This window comes from Patagioenas fasciata, chromosome 1 (genome assembly GCF_037038585.1).
Source record: "Patagioenas fasciata isolate bPatFas1 chromosome 1, bPatFas1.hap1, whole genome shotgun sequence".
Classification (NCBI taxonomy): Eukaryota; Metazoa; Chordata; class Aves; order Columbiformes; family Columbidae; genus Patagioenas; species Patagioenas fasciata.
Window position 1 is genome coordinate 139,991,361 of NC_092520.1, and position 13,082 is coordinate 140,004,442.

General features: G+C 39.8%; 1 protein-coding gene across 3 annotated transcripts in view; it reads right to left on the minus strand.

Annotated features, from left to right (window-relative positions):
- ITPR2 (inositol 1,4,5-trisphosphate receptor type 2) overlaps positions 1-13,082 on the minus strand; it is a 278,837-nt gene that overhangs the window by 204,197 nt on the left and 61,558 nt on the right. The window contains exon 10 of one of the 3 annotated variants that reach the window (XM_065845403.2): positions 4,425-4,469. The exons of the other annotated variants lie outside the window; for them this stretch is intronic. Within the exon in view, the coding sequence (XP_065701475.2) occupies positions 4,425-4,469 (45 nt within the window). The remainder of the gene's footprint in view (positions 1-4,424; positions 4,470-13,082) is intronic. 3 annotated transcript variants of the gene reach the window in all.

Consider the following 13,082-nt stretch of genomic DNA (forward strand, 5'->3'; position numbering starts at 1 on the left):
TATATAAGCAGAAACACTGCCATTTTAAAGCTGATGATTTTTCTTCAAGAAAAAAAAAAAATAAAAGTTTTTCAGATTGTTTATTGCCAGGTTAATTCCTAACCAAGCCTTTAGAAAAATAATAAATTCCCCAAGCCTATTCTACTTGCTTGAACTGCATCACCTGTGTCCCACATCATAAAATTTTAATTATAGAAACTTAGTTGCTGCAAGGTAAAAAAAAAAATATCAATTTAAAAAAAATAATTCACAGTGGTTATGACAAAAAAAGTCACCTGGATTGCAAGCAAGAAAGAAAACTTTAAATTGTAGCGTTATTTGGAATTCATAAATACAGATAAGCAGAAGTCATGTCAAACAGAAGTATGTCAAATTGCACCTGAAAGTCCATGGTAGAACTGCCTGGCTTCTTTACAGGAAAAGTAAACGCATACTAGTCTCAGTCCTAATAGAAATCTCAACAATAAAAGCCAGTTTGGAACTGGTTAGGACTAGCACTCTCTCATGAAAATGCAGACAAATTGAGTTAAGGTACCTGTCCAAAGACAGCCTTTAATACAAAGGTGCTAACAAATGCCAGGTTCCCAGCTGTTCTTGACATTTTCCTAATGTTTACAGTGTTGTTCTGGATGCTGTACATTTCTGTGATTAGAAATAATAGACTACTTTGCAGCATAAAACACACCAATTTTGGATGTAATAGGAGCTGTAACACACAGCACTGAGTTTTGATGCATGATACACTACAATCTCCTAGACTTCAAGAGATTAAGAGCGTATGTATCCTGGGCTGCATCAAAAGCAGCACGACCAGAAGTTCAAGGGAGGTGATTCTCCTCATCCACTCTGCTCTCGTGAGACCCCACCTGGAGTACTACACCCACCTCTGGTGCCCCCAACATAAGAAGGACACGGACCTGTTGGAGCGAGTTTAGAGTGGACCACAAAGATGATCATAGGGCTGGAACACCTCTCCTATGAAGACAGGCTGAGAGAGTTGGGGTTGTTCAGCCTGGAGAAGAAAACGCTCCAGGGAGACCTTCTAGCAGCATTCCAGGACCTAAAGGGGACCTACAAGAAAGCTGGAGAGGGACTTCTCACAAGGGTCTGTAGCAACAGGACAAGGGGTAATGACTTAAAACTGAAAGAGAGTAGATTTAGATCAGATATAAGGAAGAAATTCTTCACCATGAGGATGATGAGACACTGGAACAGGCTGCCCAGAGAAGCTGTGGATGCCGCATCCCTGGAAGTGTTCAAGGCCAGGTTGGATGGGGCTTTGAGCAACCTGGTCTAGTGGAAGGTGTCCCTGCCCATGGCAGAGGGGTGGAACGAGGTGACCTTTGAGGTCCCTTCCAACCCAACCCATTCTATGATGCTATGAAGAAGCCTTTAAACCATAGAAAGGTCTTCCCATCAAAAAAAAAAAAAAAAAAATCTCCTGGAGTTTAGATGTCAGAAAAATGGATATAAACAATATTAACCAACTCATTGTAAGGCTAAATTTTACCAGAAATAAAAGCAATGTTTCACAAACAATTTGGCTGGATTCTCAGGAAGCAGACCAAAAATGAGCAATGAACTGCAGTCCAAACACATCTTTAATGCCTGGGAACAAAAGTCCTAGTGACTTCCAGTAATATTTATGTTCTCTGGAGCCAAAACTCTTTCAGACTCTTGAATGACTTAAGGCAAGGCAGAAAAGATGCACTTAGGCAGAACCTGGGTGCCTATGTCTACCACTGCACCATGGAAAATCCTTCTCCATTGCTGCTTCCTTTAATTCAGTTGCCTAAGCAACTGTGATCAGGACTTGTAAACCAGGCAGTGAACATGCACAGGAAGCCCTATCGCAAATTTAGGAGTTAAGGGTTAGCACAAAACGCACAGATGGCTGTGTCGCCTTTAAAACCCATATGACAGAGAAGGAGCTGGTACCCTTTCACCCAACAGACTAGCAGAGAAAAGCAAAACACAGGCTGCGGGCTCAGTTTCTTCCTTCAGCTGAAACGATTCACATGTGCGCCTCCCATTTCCCTGCTACTCAGACTTCAAATTTTGCCTGGGTAGATCCACTTCCACCTCCCCTTCTAGAGAAAATTTACTTCACAGGTAGTATTTCAAAATTAATCGCTTCAAAAGACAAAAAAGAAGATGCCTTTGCAGTGAATCAGTTAGGCAGTCACCTGGTAGAAGAAACACTAAATGAAAACCATGGAGCAAAGAAAGTGTGTGTGCTTTAGGTTATGTGCATATTGGATACAAGACTGATACAGTTGGCCCTTAGAGAACTCCAAATATTATCAGATTCTTGCACTTCTGAGGGATAATACAAAACACTGCACCATTCTAACATAAAAGAAATTCCTGTGCAGGGATGTGAAGCTTTTCTGCTCAATTGCTCAAGGCTAGAAAGAAGGCTTCAAACAGCCATTGCTGACTCATGCTATTTCCAACAAGACTACAAAGGGGTGAAGGATGCAAAAGGATTTCTACCATGCTAGAAGTGCCTGTAGGCTTGGATTCACATGGAGGTGTTACCAAAAATTGTTAGTTCTTTCACAAACTTTTTTTCACAAGGAAGTACTGACTGTATAAACTAAAATTTCCAAGGACACACCAATTTTGATCCTCAATCAGTTTTCATTAAATTTTCATTTGAAGTATTTGTTTAATCTGATTTCTCAGGTCTGGGTTTTTGGTTGAAACCAATATTCAGGAGGATTAAGCCAAACTGTTAGAGAAGTCACCTTTAACATCCGTGTTCAGATTACTCTTGTGCCTTCTTCATTATCCAGCTCAGGGAATATTTAACTATTTAGATGAACTGGAATTTATACAACTGAAAACCCTATACCATCTCTAAATTAGTATAGGATGGTAAAATGGGATTGGAGCCTTGTTGATGAGGACCTAACATCTACCCCATATATGTTTTCCTAGGTCTTACTCCAGACTAGCTGGAGCCTGGTTTTCTGACCTGGGCACCCACGAAAGGTTGGAGTACATTAGATACATTCCAGGGGTGTGTGTATCTTTCTACTTTCATCCAACAGAATACAAGTTTACATGCTCTGAGATTGCTCTGCAAAGTGAATTGCAGTGTCTTAAATGGGGAATAATCAGGAGATTAAATTCAAAGGTGCCATCATGATGTGAACTACAATGTTAATGCAGACACACACCTACGAGGCAAGCTCTACTGAGCAAGAATCCAGGCATTTCCAAGGAAGCGCTCTACTCCCTATGGTGTTCTAGAACTTATCTCAATTTCCATTTGAAAGCTCCAAAGGCTTCAAGTGACATTCCAATACAAAAGAGAAACAACTGGTGGAACTTTCATATTTTCATGAGAAATAATTCTCATTTCTTTGGACAGCCTAGCTGTTATTGCAATATGACTATTAATACCAAATACCAGGGAAGATGGAAAACCGATGTTGCCAGGTCCTACAAAAGTCTCCATTTTTATTTAGATTGCAGTCCTGAAGGCATGTGATTATGTAAGAATCCTGGGTTTCATTTCATGAAAAATAAGAAATCCCATGCAGAGAAAAACTTGAATATGTGTCCCCTAAAAGAACAAAAGCCAGAAGGCAAACAGAAAGAAACTAAATTGAATTCTTTCAAAGAAGATCTCAGCTTTTTCAAGGCAATCACATGAATTTGATGGAGGAAAGATTATTTTTTGGACTATTTGTTGTCTCAATAAGATTCCCCCAGGGTTTTAACTCCACTTCCTTCACACATTATAAACTACAACATGTCTGGCCTTCCCTTGTCAGTAGGAATTAGCTAGCATGCTCTTGACATTGTACAAGGCAAAGGTTGTTGTTGCCTCCTAGGCAAAGGCCATAAGGCCTTTGGCCAACCTGTCCACACTGCAGCAAGGACAACTTGGATTCTTGTGCAGATGTCACTGTAGAGTTGCACTGAAGGGCTCAGGCTAAGCTTGTGCTTAGGCAGCAAAAAGTCTCAGCATGTTCATAGATTTAGAGCCACACAAACATGCCCCAAGGGGGCTTGTCTTCACTACAAGAGGCTCGGAATTGGTACCAGCACGTAAGTAACCAGACCTGCTTGTCCCTGCTTTTCTTCCTAAAGAGGGTGGTGGGTTTTGCCATGAAGTAATACATCTGATTTGAGAAGCATTAATACATTTAATATCTGCAGTCACCAACTAGAACAGCAGCCAATTTGATGCAGAATTTGAATTTTTCCTGTCATTTGCCTTACACGAGGGAAAGGTTCCTGTAATACCAGTTCTGAGCTGCACCCTGGCTTACATGGGATATGGAAAACAATCCCAGCAGCCATGACATGTCGATAAAAGGAAAGCAATGAAGGACTTTCATGTGTTGGGCTGTATTTGGGTAAGGATACAGTATTTCCCAGACTACATGCAACATATAAATTCCACTTACCAAAGCTTTTCCTTCATTATTACCTTCTGGATAGTGTGGGTTAAGCTGGAAAAGAAAAGAAGTCAAATACTATCTTGATAGCTTTTAGACATTTCAGAGCTGGGGGAAGAGGGATTGGTTCAGTTCTCTATTATGTATCCACCCTGCAAAAGGACAGTGGAGTATGAAGAAGCAGAATGAGAACAAGAGTATGAGAATTACCAATTCAATTTCTGACTGACTTAACAGGCTATGTCCTCCTTCAAAAAAAGCACATCTTGCAATCAAACTTGTTAACTCAAGAGAAGAATCTCTAATTACCTAAACCAAAAGGAGTGATGGAGAAAGCACAGATAGTTACTAATCTAAACACAGCAAGTTACAGTCACCCACACACATACACACGCAACCACTTGCAGAGTTGACCTTGAGCAGATACACTGAGATAAAATAGAACGTGCCTCATGTCTACTAAGACGTTACAGGAAGACGACGAACTTGGAATAAACACATCTTTGAAACAGGAATGGCAATGCCACTATAGACAAGTGTTTAATTACCCTATGATCCTGCTTAACCATTATGAATGGGGATAATACTTTCTATGTCATACCAGGATTATCGAGTATTAATTAGTAATTAAAGCAGTATGTGGAGCTTGGATGAAAGACACTATATAATAATAAGTGCAAAGTATTACTATTTAAGAGTGTTTAATATGATTTTACTTTTGACAAGGGAAATATGTAGACTAGAAGATGAGGGATTATGTAGGCAGATACATACTCAAATAAACAAACACACATACACCCACACACTGGCTGCAAAAGATTTGACTTACATAATGAAACAATTTTGCCTCAATATTTACCATATTCCCTGACACAGGATATGCCTTCAACATATTGAAAATGCTGAAGTGAAATTATTAGTTATATAAGGTAATTCAGTTTTTAAGCAACAAAAGCGTCTACACATCTTACAGAGAAGTACAGTCATGTTCTTGGCTTGAATTTGGCATTACCAGTGTGGAAGAGCCAGAAGTAAATTGTACACAGCAAGCTGAACAAATCCCAGTAAGACTTTTCAGTATCACATCATCACACATCTAACATCACACAAACAACTACTGTGAAGACGTTTTAAGTTTATAAGGTATTTCTTAATATTGTATCATTTATATCACTTCACCCAAAAAGCCAGCTACTCTCCACATCACAAGCCTGAAGAAAGGAGGAAAACGTTTAGGTATCCCTAAAATTGCTGAAAATACCTTCCCTCTGTGTCATGACTTGATGTGCTGACATGGAAATCATAGAATCATAGAATCAATTCAGTTGGAAGAGACCCCCAGGATCATCAAGTCCAACCATAACCTAACTCTGGCACTAAACCATGTCCTTAAGAATCTTGTCTAAACGTCTTTTAAACACCTCCAGGGATGGTGACTCTACCACTTCCCTGGGCAGCCTGTTCCAATGACCAAAGGTTTATTCTCCTGTCTTCATTTCAGTATTTGCGTTAGCCACTTTGTTACCCTCACAAATCCAGAGAGCCTACTTTCCTCCCTGCATTGACACCTATCCCAAATCTTGCATTTTGTTCCACTGTGACATTCTCACACAGTCTCCTAGCTCTAACACCCACCTGCTTCCGTTACAGAGCAAAAGGAATGGGATATGAACACTGAACAACAGACAACTAGGAGATACACATATATACATACTCGTATGTATACCTATATATGTAACTGTTTTCATGCAGCTTCGGTTTCTTCATAAGTTCTTACACTTCTTTCAGCATTATATTTGTTCATCTGACACCTTAAAATAATTCTACTAGCCAAGCTCAGCACTCTACCTTTGGTCCTCCATCAAGAACAGAATAAATGATCAGGCAGTGTTCCTTAGTCACAGACACATACAGTGGCCTTTCAGCACAGGTGCAGAGAAGGTACAAAAAGGCAAAATTCTATCCTGCCTTCAGATTCTGATGGTTGTAAGCAAGCGAGAAAAAGTCTGGGTCATATCAGGTTTGTCACTAGACTCAGCACAGAGAATTGTGCACTGAGGACTGGATCTTCAAACGGAATAAATCCATCATGTTTCATTGAAGAGCCCACGCGAATACAATTATCTGCCCAGTTTGAATTGGGCCTTGAATTCCGGTATTCTTCACCTGTTTGCTTTCAACATAATGATACTTAAAAAAAAATATAGCAACAACAGAAGAAACTAGGAAAATCTCTCTCCCACGCCACTTCTTGCCTACTGTAAAAACTACTAGATTCCCCTCAAATTTCCAAAATAGTTCATTTGTGGACAGAAGCTGAGGGAAACAGAAGGCTCCCAAGAAAAATGAAGTGTGTCCTTATTAAGGTTTTTTCTTGCCCCACCATAACAGAAATAATAAAACTTAAAAGATGTTGTTTAGAGAAAGTTTTGAGATGCTGATTTAGAGAAAGTTTTGAGATGCTGATGTTAAACCATAAACATGACGAAATGCAATTTTAGAGATGACGTTCACAGACTCATTTTCAGCTGTGCTGAGCAGCTGCCACTTGTGTTTTCATTTCAGCTGAGGTTGTTGGTGCTGAGCATCTCTGTAGAATAAGACTGTTCGCTATCATCCTATACTATACTCTCCAGGTAGAGGGGTTTAAATCATGTAGTGTTATATGTCATATTACACCTGTTCTGAGTCCTTTTCAGTATCCAAGTACAGCAGAATGAGCTGTCCTTAGACACAGTGACAGTCTTAACCCTCCAAAATCTACTTCTTTTTCTAATTTCTGTAAGATCACCTCCATGTTCTTCAATAAGGCTCCAAAACAAAAGAATCCTTGAAAATAACAACATTAGTAATTTTTTCCTTCTTGCTAATGAAATCAATCAAAATTCTTTGCAGGCATCTAGAAAGCAAGAAGCAGCCTAGCAACCTTGTCAGCAGACAAGGACAATCAGTACCATGAAAAGGCCACCATCGCCACCACCACAACACAAGATCACGATTTTGAACACTAAAATCATTGACTATTTTGACATTCATAGAAAGATTTGCAACTACAAAGAAGATAGTACATTCTTTAAATCTAAAGAGAACTTGCATTTACTTGCACGCTTTTCTAAGGAAACAAATTCCCAACTCACTATCTACACAGGGTATCTGCAAGAGCCTGAAGGCCAGAATCAGAGTTGCAGGCGGTCCTGCTGGATGTATCAAAATTGATGTCTCTTAGATAGATTTCATGGTCAGCCTTTGTGCACGGTGTCATGTAAGAAGAGTAGAAGTATTAATGTATACAAATACCAATATACTAGTACTGTGGGAGCACCAGAAGGCCCCCAGTAGAGAGAATGTGTAACAAACGCATAAGAGAAGCCAGCTTTTACAGGTGGAAAACTGAGGTACACACCATCATTTCTAGTTAAAATTATTTGGAAGGGCAAGGAATCTCATTCTTGAAATTTTGTCTAATATCCTCATAATGCGATCATCCTCCTGTAGAGTCTGCATAGTAGGAAGACAACTTTCACCTATGTGTGTTTGTGTGTTACTCTGGGTATCTGGTGCTCAAAGAATGCAACTCCCCTGTTAATCCTGAGAGGTATTCTGTTAGATGAAGTGCCAGAAGTCCAGGACTCTGTCATCTCTACTGATTATGTCTCTACTGATCAAAACTACTCAAAGTCCTGTCTTAAAGTTTTCGATACTTTAACACTGCATAAGCTCCCGAGGTTCTATAATGAGCAGAACAACTTCTCACTAATACATACAGTAACATATGCTTCACAGTCCAACAACTGAATTATAAATCTCAGCCCATACTCTGGATACTTTGAGATCTCACCTTTATACTGAATGCTGATTTCCTAGACACAGGAATGCACGGAAAGTACCCAAACAGGCTATTTTTGGACACAATTAAGAAGGAGAGAGCGCAGTTTGGAGAAAGAAACACCCCTGCTGATTTTAATCAAATTTTGTTGACTGTGTAAAGGATATTTAAAAAATCTTGTCAGGGAAAGAATTAGATTGCCAAATTTCAGCTGAGCGAGCATTTTAACAACTTGGTTAAAACCCACATTTATGAAGGAAACCGTGACAGACAAAGAATAAAAGGATCTAATTTAACCCACATAAACAGTTCCCATTTCGTTTGATAATCAGCCTGTTAACACACAGCCTGTTACCCAATCAACAAGGGCAAACGTTGCAGAAAAAAAAAAAGCCACCACAAAAGAAAAAAAAAAACCACTTCTTTCATCTTCATTAAGCTTGTTTTGTCCTTTGTTAATGTCATACTGATTAGCTTTTGATAAATCTAAAGGACTTTTGCACAATTTCAAAGACTTCAGTGGTATTCAAAGGACTTTTGCCATCTTATTAACTCACTGGAGAAAGACTAGCTATGACTCTACCTCGATAAACCCCATTCAACACCGCCACAGCATTGGCACAAAGTTCCTGATAATCAAAACCCAAGGGAAAGTTTAAAAATCTTAAAAAGCCTTTCATTTCAGGATTGGATTTGCTGCTGTTTTGCTCGTGAGCGATGTCTTAGCAAATCAGACGAGTTTCCAGGGAGCACCGGGAGACCCAAATCTTCTTATCTGCTTCAGGCCCCCATGTAGCACAAGGAAAGCAAAGTGGACAGCGACTGCCATCCTCACATGGGGTACTATCTGCTAGTCAAAAACTGGGAGGAGAATCAGCTCTGGCACCTTCCTGTCCCAAATATTCACCCTTGTCATAAGAAGAAAGGGTAGGTCATCTTGACAGCTGTTGCTTTTTAGCTGCTGTCTAAGCAATGGCAGGCCAGTGCTTTGATACACCTAAATCACCACTGATTTAAAGGTCTCACATGAGCAGCATAAGCTGGAGCTGCTGCAACACAAAGCTCTACGTTAGGCCAGGAGAGAGCGGTGACTGGGAAATCCCTTGGCTTCTACTGTGATCAAGGGCAGAGAACCCGACCACCCACACGCACCTGGTGCTCAGTCCCACGCGGCCAAATCCTGTTCTTCAGAGGAAGCCAAAAGAAGGAGAAATGTTTAAGAGATCTTTTAGTCTAACCTGACTGCGGGGCTATAACCTCAACATGAGCTTCAGCAGCTCCATGCAAACACATGCTATATGAAGAAGCATCCTCATACCTTCAAGGTTTATGTTCTAAATATTAATATCCCATGTGCCTTTCAGTGGTCCTCCTAGAAGAAATAACTAAGAATTATTTAATTAGACATTACCAAAATTTCTATTGTTAAAAAACAAACAAACAAACCCCCGAACAACAACAAAAAAACAAACAGGGAAGCCTTCTAAACATCCATCAACTATTAAAAATTAAAAGGAAAAAAAAAAAGAGGCACAAATATAACTGAATAAAAGCTTCTCAAATAATCTTGAAATAATAAGCAAAATAATGCGCTAAAGAACAGACCACATGTCTACATTTGCTGTTTTGGAACACATCAAAATGCAATACCAGCAGATGTTGTATTTTTAATAACAGAAGCAGTCCCTATCATGACTAAGTGACAACAAATGCCATGTTAATGGCTTCACACTTCCTTTTCTCCTAAAGCTCATGGAAACAAACACGGCTCAAACACAGCCAACTTAGATAGGACTGACAAAGCGTAGCTGAACACAGGCTCACAGATCACTACTGAAAAACTTGTTGGCTGAGGGGAAAAAGTCATTCCTCCAAGATCCAGATTTTGGAAGGTATTTGCACACCGACCAATAAAAATGTTGTTCCCAATTTCCTCTGAAGTAAAGACAAGTCAGATCAAGAAATTTAGCTGTCTTCTCAAGATTCTTAAAAAACTTGGAAAATCTAGCCCTGGGTTGTGCTAAATGGACAGCTTCTAACTCTGTCACTTTAAAAAAGCCACGTCCGAGTCTGCGGAACAGGTCAGACTGGCTCTGTAAATCAGTAATCCATCCTCCTCTAGTCTCTGGATCTCTTCCATCTCTTCACACATAGCTGTAAATTATCCTTCACTCCTTATAGAGCTTTAAAACAAAACCACACTCCTCCTATGAGACAGTGAAACATAGAAATAAGGCTTAAGGTGCTGAGTTCATCCTATCACCCTGGCAAGCTCTTTTCCTTACAAGAACCTTTAATCACTGAGCCCAATAGACAGAAACTAATCAGAATGCTGTATTAACATTTAATGAAGAGACTGGAAAAGAGAGACTCAAACAGAAGACTTAGAAGCAATCTTCAGGTAAGGAGGTCCTGCAGTACCGACAAATTAATTTGTGCAAGCAGATGCATGGAGGCGTTGGTGGATGCTGCCATCTCCTGGTACCTTCTCCAGTTTGCAAACTGTTATCCTTGAGCAAAAGTTACCTGGACATCTTAAACAAGGCCATTTTTATCCAGCTATTTGCCTTACTGTTTCTAAAGGCAGAAGGAACCACAGCACATTTACCACTACGCTCTCCTCCTCTTCATGAGCTGTACAATCAGTGGATGAATACATTGTTCTGCAAAGGCTCGCTTCCACATCACCCCAAAAAATACCATTGGCAAACAGTGGTCCCTTTTTGCTTCCTGAACACAACAGATATCTGTCAGTAGCCCAATTTCCAAAAACTGGCTATCAAAAGGCCTAAATTATGGCCTTCAAATATTCAGTCTCAGTTGCTTTAATAAAACATCCTATGCAGTACTCCATTTTCCACAGTAGTTTAACAAGATGAAAGTCCATAAAACTACAGAGAAAATTTCTCCAGGACTTCAGGGGTTAATCCCAGTTTATAGCCTCAAGTTTAAGAACCTATTTCCCTTTTACATTTTTTTTTTATCTTACCTAATGCTAAGGATACTATTACTCATACAAATACGCAATCTTTCTTAAAATCTCATTCAATGCTCTGTTTTCTGCTTTTGTGGCAGCAAGTTCCACTTCTTCACTATGTCCTATTCAAAAGACAGAAGAGGATTATTTTCTATCAATATTAACTTGAACATGTGCTCGGTTATCTTCACCACGATCCACATCAAGTGCTTATTACAACAGGATTAAACTTGAACAGTATGGTTCTGTCCACCCAGATAAATGCATATTATAATGATATATATCATACAGCAGGCTAAGATTTTTAATACCAAGACATAACAGAAATCCATTTAAAGGAATGTAAACCAAGATTAACTGCAGTTCTCAATTTAAAGTGAATGATTTACATAAGCTTCTCTGAAAAGAAACTTCGAGAATTTTGACAGAAAAGCAGAGTGAGGTAATACGGGAAGAAATTACTCAGGAAAGAGACATGCAAGTAACTTTCATTGGCCATTGATTCAAGGGTTGTCAGCAACTGGTTCACACCACCACAAGCTGAAATTCAGCTGACAGTACCACAAGGCAAAGGCCTTTGACATCAGCTTCAGCAGTTCCTGTTAAGCCAGCCCAATCTCTTGTGTCCCACACCTTAGCTCAGTGGCCTGGCTTACAGCACAGACTGTTCCCTCCTCTTGCACTCTGAAATCTGTGCAGACACCACCTCGGTGACGGCACATTGTGTCACAGGCAGCAATCAAACACCTGCAGAAACATGACATTTCTGAAAGCCTACGTTGCCACTGCTCTTAGCACTGAACTAAAGCCTCGGTGGATTGGACTGGACTTCCCGTTCAATTTAGAATGTTCATATAATTGTAATTTCATCTCACATGCATGCAACCTTGTGCTGATCAGGTCAACTGGCTTCAATCATTCCTACTTTCAAAAGAAACTCCATTGAGAATCTAGTGCTAAAATAACCCCAAAGCTAGACGTATGATTCATGTGGGATTTTAACAAAAGAATTTAGAACAAAACTCTGATCAGAGTTGATCCATTTTACTGTTTAAATCCTGCACTTTCACTCCTGCAGAAAGAAGAAAGCCAACCGTGTAAGAAAGCCAGAGGAGTTTTCAGGTGGGACACGCATCAGGGATTCACATCAGATTGCTACTTCTGTCCAAAGCAGCCAGGTAGTGGACAGCTTTATCTCTGTGACTTATCCATCACTAGAATATGTGCTAATGAGTTTGCCATCTCAATCATCCTAAAGAGCTTGTCATCCTGTCCAAGGCATTAATGAAGCATATTCACACGTAGAAGAAGAAGTGGCTGTCGTGGAGGCTTCAGTCCTACAATAGTCAAAGTGGGTGGCTGCACAAGTGAAAACTGCCAGAGGAAATCCAAACTCATCAGGTCAGCATCTGAGACACCCTTGGCCCCTGAGCATGTAAATGCTCATGTTCCACTGACTTCAAAGACAAGGCTACTCCTTAGAGTTTTGCTGAGTAAGGGCCTTTATTTGATCAACAATTTAGTTTAATGAATGAAGCACAATGCAAAATCAGAAAAAGTATGTTTGGTTCTGCCATTACTTCTGAGCCCACTGCTTCAACCTATTGCATTGGCCAGCTTGTTCTCACTCTTTGATCTAGAAGAACTTCAGGGCACAGATTAACTTTTGGAGCAACATCAGTACTCTATGCACTACTTTGGAAGACACAGTAATACTTGAACCCTTGTTTATGGACACAATTTTATAGATTCACAGAAGGTAAACATCAAGGCTGCTGTCTTACCTGCATTATCTTAATTTGTATATTATAGTTAATTCAGTGTTAAAGACAATTACCTCACCAGATTTACCGCCACATCTTGG